Here is a 21,311-nt window from a genome sequence, read left to right as displayed (position 1 = left end):
AAACTATTCTGTATAATACTGTAATAGTGGGTACATGTCATTATAGATTTATCACCACCCATAGGATATACAGCACTAAGAGTGAACCCTAAGGTAAACTATGGACTTTGGGTGATTACTATGTGCTAATGCAGGTTCCTCACCTGTAACAAATGTACCACCTGATGTGGGATGGTAATGATGGGAGAGGCTACTCATATGTGGGGGCAGAGGATATATATGATATCTCTGTACTTTCTGCTCAATTTTGCTGTGAACCTAAAATTGCTCTAAAAAGTAAAGTCTATTTATAAAAAATAATTAGTGGGAAAAAAATTCAATATTAACACAGAAGTTCATTTTCCAGTTTTTCAGGGTCTATACCTTCACTGAAATATATTTATTCATAGTGATCATTTCCTTTTAAAATTTCTTTGTCTTAGGAATCTTTCACAGTTTTCTGTTATTACTATGTATTATATTGGCACAATTTACACAGCTTAAAACTTATATATGTTATATTTATAGTGCATATTGCTTTAGCAACCTAGTTTTAGTTTGAACAGATAGATGGATTCCAACATACATGGAAATATTGTACTTGTTTGTGTGATTATAATGCTGTCACGGAAAATATTAACAAGAACAGCAGCTGTAGTAACAACAAAAAGCAGCCCAGCATCATGAAGATGACTGACTGCCATACACAAATATCTCATTGCTGTCGTGTGTATTCTACTCCACTAAGCTCACGCCTGGAATGAAGATTTAGGCCATATCATTGTTTCCTTTTTGAAGGAAGAAGGCCATGCTTCCATGAAGTGTTTTCCAGTATTACTATTCTGTCCTTGAAGTCGAAACAGCCCATAAACCATGGATTAGATCCTGCTCCTCGAAGTGTGGCCCATGTACCAGCAGTGCGAGCACAACCTCAGGGTTTGTTAGGGATCATCTGAGCTCCACTCCAGACCTCCTGGATCAGAATCTGTATTTTAGCAAAGTCCCCAAGTGACTGGAGGCACACTGAAGTTTGACAAGCACTGCATCAATGAAAACGAGAACTTGGTAAGTCTGATGACATTTCTGAGGCATGGTGACATGGTTGAATTGTGTCCCTTCCCCCTTTCCCTGCCTCCAGTTCCTATGTTGAAGTGCAAACCCCTAGTACTTCAGAATGGGACCTTATTTGAAGAGAGGGCCTTTTTACAGAGAGAATCTGGTTAAAACCGGGTCATTATGGTGGGCCTTCATCCAATATGACTGGTGTCCTCATAAGAAGGGGAAATTTGGACCTAGACACATGTAGAGGGAAGGTGATGTGAAGAGACACCAGGAGGAGATGCCTGGTGCATGTCCTTCCCTCACAGCCCTCAGAGGGAGCTGGCCCTGCCAATACCTAGCCTCCAGGCCTGTGAGGCAATACAATTCTGTTGCTTAAGACACCCAGTGTGTGGTGCTTTGCTGTGTCTCACATTTTAAGCACAAGGAAGCTGAGTCCCAGTGCAGTGGGAGATGTACCCGCAGCACCTGGCTAATTAGTTGGAGACAAAGGCCCAGGATGCACACACCTCACAGCCCCAGCCCGGCGTCCTGTCCAGTACACCTGGCATGCGTGGCTTTGGGTAGCTGTAGATCACAGAACAGAGTGTCTATGATAAGCAAAATTGCTTTACATGAAGCACATGGATTTTGCATCAAGGAGTTTTAATTATAAGGCTATAAATATGTCAAAGGGATCTGACAACATCTTATTAAATTACAAGAGTGAGCTCAAGTAGTTTCTGATGCTGGCATAGTCCCAAGAAGAATGAGTTTTATAGTCGGGAGCTCCCCAGCCTTCTCCCTCTTCACCCTGCCTACTCCTTTCCCCATTTAAATTGTTTGTTTATTTTCGTCATAGAAGATATTGTGTAAAAATCAAATATAAGTCAAATTACAAAAATGCAGATGAAATATTTCATCCAAATTGTTTTTCTTCCTTTTATCCTCTCATTTCTTTGAATGATGGTAGTAATTAATCCCCAGAGACTTCTTTGGAACTCCAAATAGAAAAAAAACTATTTTTTTTTCTGATGAGGTATTAAGTATGGCTGGTATTTTAAATTGCACTTCCATTGGAAATAGTATATTAGTCTCAATTTTTTTAAAAAAAGTAAGTATAAAGGAACAATTTCATAGACATAACCGTCACATTAACTGTCAGACTCCCAGGGACACTGGCAGTTGAGAGTTGTGATAGCACAAATGTGAGCTATGAGGATTCTCAGTGACAACTTTCCATTGGTAGCTGCCTTAGAAATTTAAAGGTTGCATATCAGGTTTTGAAGTGGGATCCTTCTAACTTCTCACTTCATTGTGATCACAATCACATGGGATCCAAGATAATAGTTTCTTAATGTGCCCTCCTAAAGATCTCATCTTGTCCCTTTGTAGTTTGACTGTATCACCTCTCTTCTCACCTGTGTCTAAGTCACTGTTATTAATATACCTATCAACCAGGATCTGAAGGTGGGAATTTAAAGCAGGGGACTGATTACACTGGGGATGATAGTGAAGGAATCCAGAGGGCTGAGAAGCAGCAACCAAGCACTTCCATCGCTAGACTGTATGTGTGCGATACTATTTTCTTCAAGTACATGGGAACTCTTCTAGATCTGTCATGGACTCAAAAAGTAGAAGACACACCCACAGGAAACAAAGAGGGTGACCACAGGCTGAGCCACGGGGATGGCTAAGTGCTGGGAGGGCAGAGCACGAATGAGAACTCTGGTGCTTCTAGGGCCACTGTGGGAATCAGTGGCCCTTCATGGTGGACCCTTCATGGGTCCACTGGCCCTAGAGGACCCTTCATGGTGTCACTTTGCCTGACTTAAAACTTCTAGGAAGCAATCTCAGCTCAGGGACACATTGTGAATAAGCACCTGGTAACACATTTTATTCTTTTAGAAACGCTAACCTCTTGCAGAGGAGAGAGAGAGCTTTTCCTTTCAATGAGTCAGAGATGTATTTATCCAGGAAGAAAGGGGCCTTAGATGAAAGCATTTTGCTCTTCTAAAGAATATTGGTAGGTTTTATATTCATATTCAAAACAGCAGATCAGATCTTATACAAATACCCTTGGTAGGGTTTACTGGAAGTAAAATGGCAAGGTCAGCAAAGTCTGGGGTACCTGCAGTCACCTTTTTTCCTGTTCCCCTTCTTACATGGGCACTAAATCTTCCTAACTGCTCTTCTTCCTTCTTCACTTATTCTTACTTGAAAGGATCAGAGTTAAGTCATTTACAACTTAGAACAAATTTAAATCAATGTAACCTCTTAACTGCTGTCTAGTCTATCTACATAAGGAAAATGGTCCTTAACATTAGCATATATTTTGGAAGAAAATTTTAAAATTAGAACTCCAATAATGACAATAGACAAGAATTACATTGAAGTTGTTTGGGCATGGAATATTTAGAAATTAGTGTTTATATAATCAGTCTGAATATTTTGAAATTTTTTTAAAATTCTGAAATAAAAAAGAATTGTAAAATAGCACATGTACATCAAGTCATAAGATAAAGTTTAATACATTTGATCACGTTAAAAGACAACAAAACACAGCCAATCTAACCAAATTTCAGGCATGCATTTACATAAATATATTAAATTAAGAAAAGAAATTATACACTTAAACATCCTTTTCACCTAAATTCATTAAATCCACAGATCAACAATAAAACCAATTCTCTGCATTTACCACTTCAAGATACAATTGTTCTATTTTAAAGATAACACAAATACACTTGTTAGAATTTATATGCATTATACATATATTATATATTACATAGATAGTGTGTATACATATGTAGTGTTTGTACAGATAGATAAATATATATACATGGGTGTGTGCACACGTACAGATACACACAGATGTACTTTAGGCCATCTGTACCATTACTGCTGAATTCTAATGTTGAGCTGAATCGGAGCTGTTGGATGTGACTATTGTCTTTTGCTTCAAACATGTTCATCATACCCATTGGACTCAATGCCTCCTAGTAAATGCCCTTATCTTTTCTACAGCATGTAATCATGGTAGGCACTTCAATAAATATTTGTTGAATTAATAAATGAATAGATGGCTGAATACTAGAAGATTGACCACGGAGAACTGCATATTATAATAATTTGGCTAAATAAATCAGATTAGTTCAAATTCAGAGGGATTATCTGAGCCAATGACTTTGTGTGTTACTTTTTGGAAGGACATTTATAGCAATATCAACTAGTGCAGATATTAACCTTGCTCCCTTTCACTTGTACCTGCTTTTACTACTAGTTCCTGTAGCCTTCTGCCTCTTATTAACAGAAACCCAAGCATGGATTAGTTCTGCTAGGTTCTGTGAGTAAGGCTCTGGACAAACTGTCCTAATTTTCAACCACCTAAGGAAAATGAACAACTTAAGGAACCAAAACATGTTTAGAAGAATGATAAAGTTAATCACTCTTTAAAACTGGACAAAATCACAGAAAGACACAGAGTTTTCATTTCAGTATTATTCTATGCTTATTAATTATAACGATTCGATGATTTTTTTCATTGTAATTCGATGGGTTTCCTTAAAATAAATAGTCTACTGTTACATGTCCTGGGAAATAAAATTCCAAAAATCTCATAGTACCTCAGTTATCATTTATCTTGTTACTATACGGTTCTTGGTGAAATGTATGTCCAAACATACCCCGTGAATGTAATGAGATATGGGAAATCTCTGATTTCTCATAAGGTTGTCAATTTGGTTTCTCAATATTAGTATCATGAAAGGGGCTTCTATTTTATATGAAATCTTAATTTATTCTAAAAAAGTTATATCTCAGATTTTAAGAATAAGAGGTAAGGAAACGTGTAACATACATTTTGGGCATAGACCGTACCAAACCTGATCACACCTTGTTCCTATGAATGGAGACTATCAACTCATTATTTTTTAGTGGAAAAACAAGTGTACAAGAATTAGTTCCTAACTGTGAAGACAAAGCTTATTATATATTTAGCCATTATGAATTTCCCATCACTGTTAATGTTCAGTTCTTTCTATACTATGTGCTAAAATATGTTTATTTTAACTTATAGTCAATTGAGAAACTCACCATACATTTATATTAACTTGCCTGAATATGCATAAATGTACTTTGGATTTAAGTAATTTAAGTAATACATAATTTACATATGAAAAAAATGCCCAAGAAACCCTGAATGAAAGATGATGTCTGTCTTTGTGATGGGCGAGAGATAACGTTAGAATTAATGTTGAGTTGATACCATTTTCTTTTTCTTTTTTCTTTTTTTTTGGTTACTATATAGTCTGGCTAAGAAAATAATAACAGGTTTTAAACATAAGACTTTATATTGAGGGAAGGGACCCATTATTTATTTTTTATTTTGTCAATTGACATATATGCCCTACACAAATGATATGGGAAAGCAAAGTAAATGATGGGTGTACCTTGTACCTCATATTCAATGAGGAATTTAAGAAAAGTGCTCATCTCCTAAATGAACAAACCTCTCCATAGCAGCTGGCAAAATAATCCCTGTGACTGAGAAGAAAACAGCTCTACAACACTCCCTTATAATCCCACGAATTCATCTTACTCTACTAAAATGTTATTTTAAGGCAATTTCCAAAAGTTATTCAAAGAAGATAGGTAAGAGAAAGAAGGGTTGAAGTTGGCTACAATTAGTGTTTGGCAGCTTCCATGATCATGTTTTTAATATCGAAATGCTTCTATTCATAGGTTTCCTACCCTCCTTGACATCATATTAATTATTGGAAGTGTGAACAATTTGTGTTGGTGTGACAAAGAAAAAGAAGGTAAGATAGTAAATGTATATTTATTTTTAGGTATTCTAAAGAGGAACTTTCTGATGGCTTTGCCAGCATTCTGAGAGTAATAAGAAAAATGTACATTTTCTGGCCATGGGACTTTGCTCTGAGTTCTCTGCAAGTTCAAATCTCATCCTGGGAGTGGGGAAAAGAAGAGTCTGAAGTCTCTAATGAGGAACTACTTCTTATTTTTCCTCATAGATTTGAAATAACCTTCTTCAAAACAGACTTCAAAGAGATGGCTGTTGCTTAGGTAGGCAATAGCTACAAACTTTCCCTACTGTTAGTGCAAGCTCTTGACGGGTTATTCGCCATGTCTTTCCAGTATCTATGCTGGAACAGCTGAATTGGAGCATCTGGACTGGTGGTCATTTATGCTTTTTGTTATTTCTTTCAACCATTATAATAGATCAGTTTAGTATGCTATTTGTCTCCTGTTCTTGAGGATATAGAATTTGAGCAAATGTGACACCAGGAGGGGGTATTTTTCAGAAAAATAAAGAAAAAGATTGTAATTAGAAAAATCAATAGCAACCTACCCCAGGACACCATGATGGGTATACTGAAGACGTGTCTGTTTAGTCAAAACCAATAGAAAACAGAGGAGAAGGAAGAGGGAGGGGCTAAAAGGAAATAGAAAATATATTAAAGAAAGAGAAATATAAAGGGAGGAGGGGAGAGGGTAGGACATAGACATCATAGTTGACATTTTATAGAGATGCTCAAGCTAATTTGTTAATCAGTCAACTACAACTGCCCATGGTATACCTTATTTTGCCTCTTAAAAAACCTGGGCTTGGCTTCTCTTTTATGTTTCAAAACTAAGAGACTTAACAGAATCTTAGACTAATAAAAGTTTCATGTGTACTTTGAAAGACCCCAGATATAGCATCTCACCTCATATTTTACACTTAGTAGGCTTGTATATTTTATGATTCTGAGATAAAAACGAGATCAAAAGCAAATGGATTAAAAATTGTTAGTACATTATTATGTAATTATTTTCAAAGAAATAAATAGGGAATAAATAACTGCTCTGAGGCATGTAAATGACAGAATAATCTTCTGTTGAGGTTGTATGTATGGTATCTGTTGTACGTGTAGGTTTCTTGGCTGTTTATGAGCTAGCTCATCAATTTGGGAAAACTTCTGAGTATTCTTGGTGATAAAATAAAAGATATGTTTTTACAATAGTTACATGGAAATAAAATTCCAAGAAGAAATGGCATAGATGGAAGCATAGATTTTTGCCATCACTCGAGTTTCTGAAATCTTTCCTCTCTTTCACTTTAATGCTCTGCCAATTCAGTTTTCTTCTCATTATCTTAAATGAGAAAACAAGGTTCTATGAACTAGGACAGGAGTGTGACAGAAACAGTGGCAGAAAGATTTTTCTAACTATTTAAAACTACCATTGCATCATTTCACATTCAACTGATGCCCAAAGCTTAAGCTTGAGAATGAACAAGGGAATAAAAATATACCTTTTTCTAGTTCTTTATTTCATCTTTCTCTTACCCATCAGTGTTCTTACCAAGGACATTTTTCTTCCATTTTAGATTGTGTGCTTTATGAACTGAGTAGATGTTGCCTTTCATGTGATGGAACAATAACTTTTGCCGAGCTAATACTTCTTAACCAACTCCTACCTGCCTCTCGTCATGAATCACTGAAGATAATTCCACAGTCACGCATTTAAAACATCTATTTGAAAGAAAAGGTCAAAGAGATTTTTTTGCATTGACCACTTAGTTTAAAATATGTAGCCATCAATTAGCCAGTGCTATCTACTTTTCTCTTAAGAACAGAAAGAAAGGACTCCAATGACTTTATTTTCTTTGCTTGGGTTTAATATCCATGGATCTTGCTATCTTCTTTTGAGAAGAACTTGGTCTTTTATTCTAACGACTCACAATAGAAAAGGCAATGACACCTGGGGCACATATGTTTTTCTAAGTCACTTGAGACTCTTTCACTTGGGAAAAAAGCTGCATAAAAAATCTGAGTCTGGTCAATTTAATATAGCTATTTTTAAATAATAGAACTAATGGCAATAGAACACCTTTTTTTCTTTTGGAGAAGAGTTGGAGAGATTAAACATATAAGAAGAAACTCCTGATATTTAAGATTTTGCTGAATATATAGCAGCATCCTTATTGTTTTCAGTGAAACTAGGAACGGGAGAATGTGTAATAAAACTGCACGATTTGACAGATTTAGACAGCTGGCTCCCTCACAAGAAGTTCACATTTTGTTAATGTCACCCACGTTGAATAAGGGACTATTAGATGGTAAGGTCCATTTACAAAAATGGTTGTCAGGACATTTTTTTTTTTAATTGTAAAACTTTCTGTGATGGAATTCAGTAAAAGGGCTATGAAGAGAAAGCAATGGAGACAAAAGATTGCTATTAACCTACAGATGCAGGCTACTGCATGGTTCATTGCAAGATTTGTCACACTGTTGGGCCAATGAAGTGTTAGTGTGACTAGAAGGGACCACCCCTTTTCTGGGGTAAGAGGGCAATTTGGTCTCCATGCTCATTTAATCCTGAGACTTCTTTGAATAGACTGTCAATTGAATCTAAATTGTGCAAAATTATGCATGCACTTTTTAATGCAGGCTATTGTTCACTAAGCACTGAACCAAGATTTCTCAACCCATTTCCATTTGGCATGAGGTCACTTGAAACTTAAGTAATCATATATGGAAGACAAGAGCAGTGTACTTAACCAATCTTTCTACATTGTGGTTTCTATATAAATGCTCACTGGACTTTAATTGCAAATCTCTCACTTTAAAACAATAGAGAAATACTAGCTACAAGACTTTTTTTTTTTTTTTTTAATTGGGGCTCATATTCCTAAAGGTAAGGAGCAGGTTGGGAAAGTCAGCTGGTGCTGCATAATCTATACTGCTCTACAATTTAGATTTCAGAGGATTGGATGTTTACAGAAGGAGGACAGCTATAGTGGGTATGCACTTGTCATGAGTAGATGTGTTTTTTTTCAGTAGTGCAAAGAGGCCTTATAATTTTGTTAAAATCCAAACATGGAGAGCTGGCCTCAAAAACCTTTAAGAAAAATGTCTACTAAACTTTTTGCAGTTTTAAGTTAGAATATGTCATTTCTTTAAAAACCTGAACAGAACATTTACAGAAAATTTATTGATACATTAACCAAAGAGTAATTTCATTGAGTTCGGAAGGAACATATACATTAAAAGTCATATTTGGCAAGAATTATTATATTAAAAATTTGTACAAGTGACAGTTTACATAGCCAAGATTTATTAAAAACGAGTGAGCTCTTCTCCAATGAGGTTCGATTCAGTGGAAATCTGCAACATTCTAATCACATGTACTCTGACAGTCTTGCTATGGTGAAAAGCACTTTTACAAATGTTTAATGCTGGAATTTTATAAGGATTGGCTGTTTTCTTGCTTTTTCATCCGTCGTTAATGATTACATGTTGGCACAAGGATACATTGCTAGATTAGATCCACAGCACATTAAAGACTGTTTGCTTTCTCACTCCCCTTCTTTCCAATTAAGATGGTGAAAAATGTAACTTTAGTATTTTACAGGACAGGGTAAAGGTGTTTCATCTAGGTGATGTCTATATTATAAAAATAAAATAAAAAATATAAATATGTAACACAAACCCAGTGCCTATTGTTAAATAAAATATACAATAAAAGCAGACCTTTTAGGAAGATTGACTTTTAAAATATGCTGTTATGATTTAATTATAAAACATTTGAAAACAATCTTGAGATTAAGCTGAAGTAACCAGATTTCTCTGCCAATAAAAAGGTAAGTGCGTAACATTCTGTAATCGGATACACTGATAAAAATGAAGATTACAATTTTATATCAAGTTGCTCACTTCGAAATTCATCAGGGAGTTCTGAAACATTCTCTCATAGTATAGTCCTTTAATATAAAAATATTGCCTTTTTTATTAGATCCATCAGATTGCACAGTAATGTGTCAAAACTCCATTAAAGTTGACTTTCATGATTACAGATAGAAAATTCCTGGGAAGCCCAATAATCTCTTCTGGTGACATAAAAATTCCGTTATCAATTTACAATGGAATTTCTGTGTAAATTACTCTGTACAAGGAAGCATATATATTTAAAACCCATCTGTTATGCAACCACGCGTATAGGGGTTATGAGTGTGTGTACGTGCATATGTGAACAAACGTGCCAACATACACACACAGGATTTCCACATTTCTGGAAATTATTTTTAAATTAATGAAAGAAAATGAAATCACAGGAGTGTGTAGCAGGATAACAGTCTTTCTTTTTAATGACAGGATAAAAAATAAATGCCCATTGGAAAGGAATATTCAAACAGTCCCAGAAACTATACAATGTAACTTGTTAGATCCAGCAAATAAGATGTCATGTCAATGATCTGATCAAGAATACCTGCCCTGGTCACTCTGCGGATGTTTCTGTCCACTTGTTCACACTGAGGACCAAGATATCCTTTTTTACAGAGGCACTTGTTTGGTCTAACACAGACACCTCCATGACGACATGCTGGCTCACATTTTGCTGGATGGAAAAAAAAAAGGGCAATAACATCACACTCTCGTTCTGCATGTTTCTGTACGTCAGAAACAACACCAAGTATGGGACCCACAAGTATTTGCTGAATAAGGGAAGGGAGGGAAAGAAGGAGGAAGATGGCCACAAAATGGCCTGAAAGATAAATATATCAGTAGGAAAACAGGCTTTCACACCCACCGTTATTTGAGAGCCAGAACGCAGCAGAGAATGAGAGACATTTCTAGAGAAGCAGAGATCGTGGGAAACAACTGTGATCCTTTGCAGGATCAACTCTATTCAAAATAAAGATTCTAGACCTTGCAATGTCGGCCCCCCCAGGGGCATTTCCACAGGGGGCCTTCCAAGGCCTAAGTTCCCAATCCTTCAAGGTAGGACCTCAGCACAGGAGGGGCCCGGCCAGGGAGGGTGGGACAGTGGCTTAAGAATCGCCAGTGCAACATAAAGGAATGGTCAGTTTGGGATTTTGGTTAGGTGGAATATCCACTGTATAAACTCCCTTGGATTCCTCTTCCCCTTGTTTCCAGGGGGCACACAGCACATGCTTTGCTCTCTGATTACACTTTGAGGTCTGTTTTTGGAGTCAGTGCAATTGGCCACTGAAGGGTATTCCGAGCAGTCCTTTTCAGGGTTGCTCTACAGCGCAGAATTTCTTTGTTAAACAATGTCTACCACTACGATATACATAGGGAATGTAAAGACTTGCTGATAAAATGAGATGGAGACATAAACTTCGGTGTGTAAATTAATCATCATTTACTGATAAGATAAATCTGAGAAGTGCAGCCACTGTAGTTGGAATCAAATTCCTTGAATGCATTTCCTTATGCTTTGAGGGGACAGGGTCATTTTAATCTTTTCAAAGACATTAATCAAAACCTAGGGGTCTGTGGCTAACACATGGGAAAGAATAAGAAGAAAATAAACAGACTGTTTTCTCTTTTAAATTTGTGGGAGATGAGTATACTATGTAGGTATATCAATAAAGTTCTCGCTTGTACCAAAAATATACTGAATAGCTGGGCATGGTGGCATGAGTCTGTGGTCCCAGCTGCTTGAGAGGCTGAGACGACAGGATGGCTTGAGCCCAGGAGTTCAGGTCTAGCTTGGGAAACATAGCGAGATCTTGTCTCTTAAAAAAGACTAAATTAAAATTGTTAAAATCCCAAATAGATTGCTTTTATAAAATGGTTTGGCTTATCTTATATATTCAAACTATTTAAAATTTATTCAGTAGAAAGATTAAAGTATTTTACTAAAATAAAACTTCACATTAACTCAAAGAATATCTATTTTCATTTATATTATTCACATATTTTTATTAATATTATTACTATTAAGCTATGTATAATGCCACTTGTGCTCCAAATACTTTGCCCTCAGTTTAGACATATAGTCACTAGAAGGCACTCAATCAATATTGGTTAACTGATGACTTGAGGTGACGTAAGCAGTTAGGAAAAGTACAAAGTAGGGAATACAACAGAATGGACACTATATAAAAGAAACTGCAGTCATCAAAAGACGCAGAGGGATGACATGTTATTAGGAATTTGAATTTATACATTTGAACACATTCTTATTTTTTTGATCAGCTAAACAAAAAAGGGAGACAGAGTGGGGTCAACAAAATGTAAGCATTTGTTTTAAATGGTGTAATTACTTAATTTCTGTGGAGCTTTAATTTTGATAGCTCTTTCTTAGATAGGCAACCTTAGTATTAATCAATCCACAATGTTATGAATGCTGAGGCAATTTAAGCTTAAAATGTATACTGTATATGTGACTTTAAATGTTGGTTATTTTTGTTGGCCAATATATAAAGTAGACAAGGTCTGCTTATGATTTTTTGAAACAAGTAAATCTTTAGAATAAACAAAAAAGATAGCATTCATGAATGAAGAATAATATTACATATTAACTTGAGACTAATTTTCAGTGGCAAGAGGTATTTTAATGTTTGAAATAGCAGAGATCAAAATTTTTTCTAGGTGTTCTGTACATGCTGGTTGTTAAATATGCATTTTCAACATGTACACCTTAAACTCTAGGTTTCTAAATTTATCTGATTTTCTTACTTCACACCAAGTAGAACTTAAACATCACTGTGCATAATCGATGAAATCTCAAGTTAAAGGATAGAATAACCCTGGAATAAATCTCTGCTCTCTCGGAGCAGCTGCACATCTAGCTGATGGTTCACAAGGGAGTGGCAAAAAGAATTAAAAAATCTCATAATATGCTTCTAGATAATTGCGTTTCCCCTTTTACTTAATAACACCCACTGAAAAGCCCTGTTTTTAGTGTGCTGTAGCAAGAAAGCAAGTAGTAAAGCTAGAGATGGCATTTACAGGGTGCCTGGAAAATGCTAGCACGTGGAGAGGAGCCTTGCAAACACCAAGTCATTGGCGAGTGTGAAATCTCAGAACCCGACACCGATACTGAGAGCTCCACAGAGATGATCTGGTTGTGCTGTCTCATCTTTTACTTTGTGAAAGGATTCAATCATTTAGATGTTTTTTAATGTTTATGACTAACTCACATCATTTACATCAAGAAAATGAGAAAGATTTCATTTACAAGTTCAGAAACAGATGAGCATTAATATTACTGTAAATGGCTAAACACTCCTGAACACTAGCTAATTCTAGAAGAAACAGCTAATGTGGAGTTCTTGAGTACCTGAGGACGGCCCCAACGCCAGTCTTTGCTAGTGAAAAGGGAAACACTAACCGATTCTGCAGAAGTCCCCCTCCCAGCCGGGACTGCAGCAGCACTGTCCCGTGGGGGTGCAGTAGCCGTTCCGACACAGCCTGGAGCACTCCGACGTCAGCGTCTGCGCAGGGTGCACAGCGGCTCTGCACTCCTCAGGCATTAAAGGTCTGCGTCAAAATACAATAGTTGACAGTGTATTTTGGTTCAAAATCAATATTGGAATGACATCTAGCAATTTGGTAGCTTACAAAGCGTGTCTCTTTCTTTCTAAAGAGACCTTTCTTTTAAATGATTCAGATTTATAGCTTTCTCACTCTTGCCCAGGCTAGAGTGCCGTGGCGTCAGCCTAGCTCACAGCAACCTCCAACTCCTGGTCTCAAGCGATCCTCCTGCCTCAGCCTCCGGAGTAGCTGGGACTACAGGCATGCCCCACCATGCCCGGCTATTTTTTCTATATATTTTTAGTTGTCCGGCTAATTTCTTTCTATTTTTAATAGAGATGGGCCCTCGCTCTTGCTCAGGCTGATCTGGAACTCCTGAGCTCAAACGATCCACCCGCCTTGGCCTCCCAGAGTGCTAGGATTACAGGCGTGAGCCACGGAGCCCAGCCTATAGCTTTCTAAGAATAGAAAATACATACAAGTGAGGAACCAAACTAACCAGTTTTGAACCAAAGTGAACATAGTAGACATTCTAAGAAACTTTGTCATGATCAAAACTCATTGATGAAAAATGAAAGTTTAATTATATTGACATTTTATATTTAATAGCTAAGAATTTCTGGCAATTGCAATGTTTAAAATAAAGATGCATAGATGTTTTAAAACTTTTTCCCACAGATCTACAACAGTTTTTAGGAATGGTATCTGAAATAGTTTGACTTGTTAGTGACACGGTTGGCAACATCACCGGGCTAAAGGTATTCCTTAAAGTGAACACTTGCAGCCTAAAAATTGGGAATCAATTTTTCTTTCAATTTTACATTTCTTTTGTGATAATATTTTCAGACTGATTTTTCTTGAAAGGTCATCATAACATGTGGATATATGTAGACTAGTCAAAGTTTAAACTCTTTATGCAAAGAAAGATCCATATATATGTAACGGAGATTTTATGTATCTACTTTTAATTTGATTTTGTCTTGCTAGGAAGAAAAAGAACTCTAGTAGTAGCAAACAGAAATATCTCATTTGCAACAGAAAAAGTCACAGATTTTGTTTTAATTGTTCTACAACTGCCATGATTTATAGAGGAAACCAAGATGCCTTCAGAAGATTTTTTTAATGGTTATTACTGTTTCTGAAGTAAGATGTCATTCAAACTGGATCAGGCTATGAATCGTAGTCACAACTACAATTGCCTAATCTTTCGAAAAAATTGTGCAGTGGCACTTTCCTATCAGTCACTGTTACCTATGCCACAGTATGGTGAGAAGGCTCTTTTCAGTTAAGGAATGCAAACAAATGTTTTCATCAGCAGTCAAATCACCAGTGTTAGGATGGCCAAAGCAATTGGACTCCTTAAGTACCATAACAAAGAAGGTGATCATTATAGGTCAAAACCAACACAAGAGATAACCACCTCATGGAGCTTTCTGAGACAAGCAAATAAATATGCCCTGTAGACTCAGTTTTCTTGAGATAGGTTACCTTGTGATGTCCCTATGGCAATATGAACAGTGATAATAGTTTGGGGCCTGATCTCAGGCTGTTTCTGCAATGACTCTTAAAAATGGGTAGTGACATCTCTTCCCAATGAAAATCCCACTCTACATGTTAGTTCTGCAATTAACATGACAATTTAGAAACTCCCTTAACTATATGCAACCTCTTATTCAAATCTATTAGAGAAATGGTCAATTTAGGTGAAAGGTCCTTAAAGCATTCCATGGACTGAGCATATATGCATTCAGAAAACATTAACAAATATTTCCCATGTGTTCCCCAAGGCAGTCTTTCTGGGAGTCAGGATGAGGTGGGTAAGGCAGAGAAAATGTTAAATGATTATGCCAAGAAAAGTAAGGGCATTATCTTCATCATCATCTTTTTGTTGAATACCTCAGGTCTGCTCTATGTCTTTCACATTTAAAATCCTTATTTTGTTTGTTAGACAATGGTGGCATTTTTGACCACCAGAAGAGCAGTGGCCATGAAGTTCTTCTGATTTTTTTGAGACAGAGTCTCGCTTTGTTGCCCAGGCTAGAGTGAGTACCGTGATGTCAGCCTAGCTCACAGCAACCTCAAACTCCTGGGCTCAAGAGATCCTCCTGCCTCAGCCTCCCGAGTACCTGGGACTACAGGCATGTGCCACCATGCCCGGCTAATTTTTTGTTTCTATTTTTAGTTGACTGGCTAATTCTTTTCCTATTTTTAGTAGAGATGGGCCCTCGCTCTTGCTCAGGCTGGTCTCAAACTCCTGACCTCAAGCGATCCTCCTGCCTTGGCCTCCCGGAATTCTAGGATTACAGGCGTGAGCCACCGTGCCTGGCCAAGAATATGGAATTTTAAAAGGGCATTTGTTTCCTGTCTATGCTATTGGATAAGATATTAGGAAAATATGGCCTATTAGGGGGAAGGATATCACTAAAATCTAATTGCTATACTTTCATAGCGTAAACATAACACTAAAAACACACTCACTGTGTTTCTCTCTATTGCCTAAATTAACTTGTCTTATAAAATTCTTCTATGATGTAGTTAAATTTATTTTAAAAGATGCATTTTTATACTAACTATAATATGATAGTAAATAAACAAAAGGTGAAGAAGTCAAGGTAAGCATGAGATAAAGAGATAGGATTGTTCTCTCCTCCAGTTGGGCATTAAGTCAACACATTAAAATTTATTTTTCTAGTAATACATCTGGTAAAATCTGACAAGGATTTTTGGTGACCCCAACCATATCCCTCCAATCACACTTTGCTATGGTGACATTTGCCCTTCTATGGAAAAGAACAGGGTCCCTTTACATGGAGTAAAGAGAAAAGAAAAGGGAATAAAACAGTACATTTGAACTTTATTATTACTGTAATGTTGAAATAGACCATCTTACGTATACATAAATATTACATATATACACCTAGATGGGATCTAAAAAATTTAGAGTATATATTTGTGATAAATTCATTTTTATTCTTATTTTTATTGGACTGGAAAATTGAGTGTTTTAATGTATGGTCTAATAAGGATCATTTAAATAGTCTTGTTCTTCTTTTAAACAATTACTTGTTAAACTTTTGGACCCTTAGTTCTACTGAATGAAGTCAGAAGTAGCTTTCAAAACAGAAAACGTACCCAAGAGGGTGTTTAGGTTTGTAATAAAATGTATATCGAGCCCATTTGTTGACAGCTATCCCCAATAGCTCTCGAAGTTAATTTAAATCAGAAAAACATTATTTCCTAATCCCTTCACACATGAGAAATAATGAAACACTAAGGGGCTAGTGTAGAAAACTGCCCAACATTCTTTAATATATAAAGCGTTGTTTTCAGAAATGTAAGACATTTTCTTAGAAACCTACTTTGGCTGGCTTTGTGTAATTGTATCAAGAGTCAGATACTTTTTTGAAAAAAGGGAAAAGCTGAGAAGCATTAAGTAATTTATAACACACATATGTGATGACTTTTTGTGAATAGCTAAGGCCAATAGCGAATGTCTCTGGGTAGTGAGATTATGGATGGTTTTAATTTAATGATATTTAATTTAATAAATGAACACATAAATCAATAAATGGGAAGTCCTCTGTGACTTTGTAGGGAGGTACAGGGATATATCCTATCCGAGCAGGCCTGCCCTTCAGAGTGAGCACAGCAGAAATCTATTCTGTCTTTTAAAAAAGTAAAGGGGCTCATTCTGAAATTTTTGTTAGGCGTCCAGATTTTAAACTCAATTCATTATAACACAAGATCACTCACAGATCATCAGTAATACTCTTATATAAAATCCTGACCCGTTGGAGCTTTTAAAAGATGTAGTAATTTTGTAACCTCTCTTGGACAGCAATCTGCTTGCTGGGGTATGGTGATATACAAACTGTCTTACCCCCTTACGCATAGTCACGTTGGAATACATGGAAAAGTGTTCCCTGGCGACCATAACATTTAAAAAACTACTTTTCCTCCATGCTTTTCCCCATTCTCACGAATTAGGAAAAACTGATATGTCTAAATCCTCATTCCTCATAGTGTAATCCCAGAAGAGCAACACCTGGATTACGTGGGAGTTTATTAGAAATGTGGAAGCTCAGGTCCTACCTACTGACTTGGAATCTGCACTTTAACAAGTCTGCCAGGTGATTCACATGCATATGCAAGTTTGAGAGGCAGGGTTCTCAATTAGGACCATTTCCCAGCCAGGAGCAATTAATGTGGCCAGTAATTAGCGAGTTCGGGAGCTTCCGAGTACAGAATGCTCTGAAATCTTAAGATTGGGTGGAGTCTTCGTATGCCACAGCAGATTCTACGGTTTAATGAATTCCCTCACTCTGTAAGTAGTTTGACACACGGCGATCATCCTTAACCACTCATTATTTGTAATGCCAACACTCAGCACTTTTACCTAAAAAGGGGTAAGGAAGGGGAAATTTTCTCAGGATGGGATATAGATTTTACTGTTTCCCATTTATACAGCTTGGTGCATAAACACTAGTATAGTAGTTGCTGCATCATCTTTTTTATTACTTATTTCAGTGCTTTTCCCCAACATCAATACACAAATTAATGTTTTTCCCCCTCCGAATTGGCAGTTCACTGAAGTTTTCCTAGTCATGTTAGTACTTCTCTCTTCAGTGTCAGTTTCCTCATGAGTAGTAGAGTTCTGGATTCCAACAGATTTATAGCACATTTGACGACTATACACAGCCATTCTGCGTTAGCTTTAAAAATGATAATACAGTATACAAATTCAATTTGGCTGTGAGGAATCTTATACCTTTATAATACAATCATATACCAGGTAGAAGAACAGAGCAAATGGAATCTATTCCTGTGTAACCGAGCAATATTGATCTTGTTGGGACTTCATGGCAGTATTGATGGCAATACACATGTCCTAACAGTATTTTTCAAGTACTGTTTGAGGTATACCAAGAAACTGAATGTTTTAAGAGTAATTGCTTTTATTTCATTCTTATGGAATGCCTTGCTTGACATTGTATCATACGTAGGCTGCAGAAATATACTTTTATATATTCCTGCGTAACCCTGATATTGTAATAAAGAGAAAGAAAACTTTAAATTCAAGAATAACTCTGAATTTATGTACATTGTGTATCATATTAGCATTTTTCTATTTATAGTGTCTGTTTCTAAAATTCTAATTTAGGATGAGTAAAGCCAATGTTCTATCTTATTTCTGTCTGGAAATTTTTGTTCTGAAACATGCTGAAAAAATGGGGCTGGGCCTCAGCATTCTTTTTTGTGACTCATGTTGTCTTCCTTTTGAGGTCTTTTGAGATTTAAAAGTCTCATTCCTCACCTGTCCCTCACACGCTCACTAAGAAGTAGTGTTGACCGGCTTTCACAAAGTTAGGGATCAAGTTGGCTCTAAACTCAAAGGAGACAGAAGCAGTACTAACTTGGTGAATTGAGCTACAGGTTTGACTGTTGCCTGCTAATAACATTATCAGAAATTTCAAAAATACTTGTTTAATTTTGTTCTATGGTTAAAGATGAAACCATAATAAAAGCTAATAATGAAGCCACTTACATTTTTCAGTAACTTTCATATTTTAACATTTTCCTCATGACAGAGGGCTGGCTTTGTTATTCTTAAATTTAAAAGATCAGAAAATGTATCAAGCAATTAAATGGCTTTCACACAGCTAGTTACAGAGAGTTCTGGAACTCTTTCCTAGCCCAGTATTCTTTCCACTCAACTGGTCCTCTTACTTTAGGAAAAAGGTAGCAAGGTACCCACATCTCAGGTCCTATTAATCTCACTATCCAAACATCAACAGCAGTTTAACTCAATGTATATATTTCCATAGGAAAATCAAGATGTGAAAAGCTATATAATTTCTTAAAGGGAAAACCAAGGAGAAATGATTAATGAAACTAAATGATAATGTTACCCACATTTAGATAAAAAGACAAGGTCCAGTTTTATCAATTTGCCTTAGGTATTTTTTGTATTATATTTGCAATGTCTTAATTTCAGAAAGTGGTCCACTATAATTACTACCGGTGAATATAGAAACATAGGGGTTTCTACTGTAATTCAATGTACATGTTCCTGAAAAATCTTGTATTCCACAAAACTGCATGCTAAAATAATGGAGCTGATATGGACTGAATGTTTGTGTCCTCTCCAAATTCATATGTTGAGGCCCTAACCCCCCATGTGATAGTATTATGAGGTGGGGCCTTTGGGAGGTAATCAGATTTAGATAAAGTCAGGAGGGTAGAACTTCCATGATGGGTAGAGCTTTCATACCCATATAAGAAGAGTGCCCAGAGAGCTTGCTCTTCCTCTCTTTCCATCATGTAAAGATACCGTGAGAAGGTGGACATCTGCAAGCCAGGAAGTGAGCCTTCCCCAAGAATCTACCATGCTGGTGCCCTGATCTTGGATTTCCTCCAAAACTGTAGAAATAAATGTCTATTATTTAAGCCACCTGGGTATTTTGTTATAGCAACCTAAGCTAAGACAAAAATTTACGGAAAAAATTGGGTTGGGCAGATCCTTCAAGATCTGTGCAACTTTGTAACTAAAGGACTAATGAAAACAAAAGTTGGTACATTGGGAGATAGTTTGGGCAACCCAGTGAGCAGCCCAGCAGTAGACAGAAGCTGCCTTAGGGGAGATTAGAAACACGCAAAAACAAAATGGTGATGGAAGTGGAGCTCTGAAAGGAGGAAGTTCAACCTGCAGAGAGCCATGGCAAGGCTGGGGCGTGCCTCTTGGAGGAGGGAAACCTGGTGTAGGCACTTATTTTTCATTAGACCACTCAGCTCAGAAGGCTTTTTGCCAGAGTAACAGGCTAAAGGCATGTTCCTTTCCTTATAATTCTAGCTACACTTGCCTGAAAAGCTACGTAACTTTCATGTTATGCAGATATCATTCTCTTTTATATATGAGCTCATTAGTGTTAAAGAAAATCATACTGTAGCAGAACAGACTTGCATGGGAAGCCGAATTATGGTGAGTTTTACCTAACTCAGTACTTTCTGGACCATTAATCTGTCAATTTATAATGTACAATGCTCTGGCATAGTTTTTTTTTCCTAAAGTATTATTTATCTCAGATGGTATTTCTTACATTTTTGATAATGTGTGCAATCTTCTGATTTAAAGCAAAAATAAGCTCCTTAGGGGACAGGACAAAGTTCTCATTCATTTTCTCCCTCCATAGTATGTAACACAATATCTCGAACACAGGAGACATGCAAAAAATACTTGTAGAATGATCAAATCAGGAATCTTGGATTATATCTGCACTTATTCTGATAGGATACACACATAAAAATTGAAAAATTAGGGCACAGTCAGAAAGCCAATGCCATTGCTTCCTAATGTAAAGAAGGAAATATATTCTTTTCAGAGTTTTATGTCTAAAATCAATTTTTAAACTTAAAAACTTAATTCATAAACCATACCTGATAAAATGTTAGATATTAAATATTGCTATGTAACTTAATACAACTAGTGATTTTTTTCCTGAATTTATACATTTTTATAGAGAAAAAATTAACTCAGGATAGTGACAACCAATATTAACAAATAGAATAAATAAATAACACTTTGATAACAACATAATCCAAAAGACTTAAAGAATGTAGTATTAGGACAGGCGTGGTGGCTCACGCCTATAATCCTAGCACTCTGGGAGGCCGAGGCGGGTGGATCGCTCGAGGTCAGGAGTTCGAGACCAGCCTGAGCAAGAGTGAGACCCCGTCTCTACTAAAAATAGAAAGAAATTATCTGGACAACTAAAATAGAAAAAATTAGCCGGGCATGGTGGCGCATGCCTGTGGTCCCAGCTACTCGGGAGGCTGAGGCAGGAAGATTGCTTGAGCCCAGGAGTTTGAGGTTGCTGTGAGCTAGGCTGATGCCACTGCACTCTAGCCAGGGCAACAGAGTGAGACTCTGTCTCAAAAAAAAAAAAAAAAAAAAGAATGCAGTATTATTCTTTTAGAAGTCACCTAAAAATAAATTCTTATCCCCTT

General features: G+C 36.6%; 1 protein-coding gene across 3 annotated transcripts in view; it reads right to left on the bottom strand.

Moving 5' to 3' along the window:
* Window positions 1–9,121: 9,121 nt before the first annotated feature.
* Window positions 9,122–21,311, bottom strand: part of LOC123638455 (hedgehog interacting protein) — an 84,329-nt gene continuing 72,139 nt past the window's right edge. Inside the window, exons 12-14 of one of the 3 annotated variants that reach the window (XM_045552069.1) lie at window positions 13,165–13,313; window positions 10,291–10,419; window positions 9,122–9,467 (exon numbers count right to left, since the gene is read on the bottom strand). In XM_045552069.1, the coding sequence (XP_045408025.1) occupies window positions 9,457–9,467; window positions 10,291–10,419; window positions 13,165–13,313 (289 nt within the window). In that variant the 3' untranslated portion in view covers window positions 9,122–9,456. Of the gene's footprint in view, window positions 9,468–10,142; window positions 10,420–13,164; window positions 13,314–21,311 lie in introns of those variants that run through there. The other 2 variants (XM_045552070.1, XM_045552068.1) reach the window with 2 other exon arrangements.

This window comes from Lemur catta, chromosome 5 (genome assembly GCF_020740605.2).
Source record: "Lemur catta isolate mLemCat1 chromosome 5, mLemCat1.pri, whole genome shotgun sequence".
Lineage (NCBI taxonomy): Eukaryota > Metazoa > Chordata > Mammalia > Primates > Lemuridae > Lemur > Lemur catta.
The sequence above is the reverse complement of the archived record's forward strand: the minus strand, read 5'-3'. Positions and strand labels throughout refer to the sequence as shown.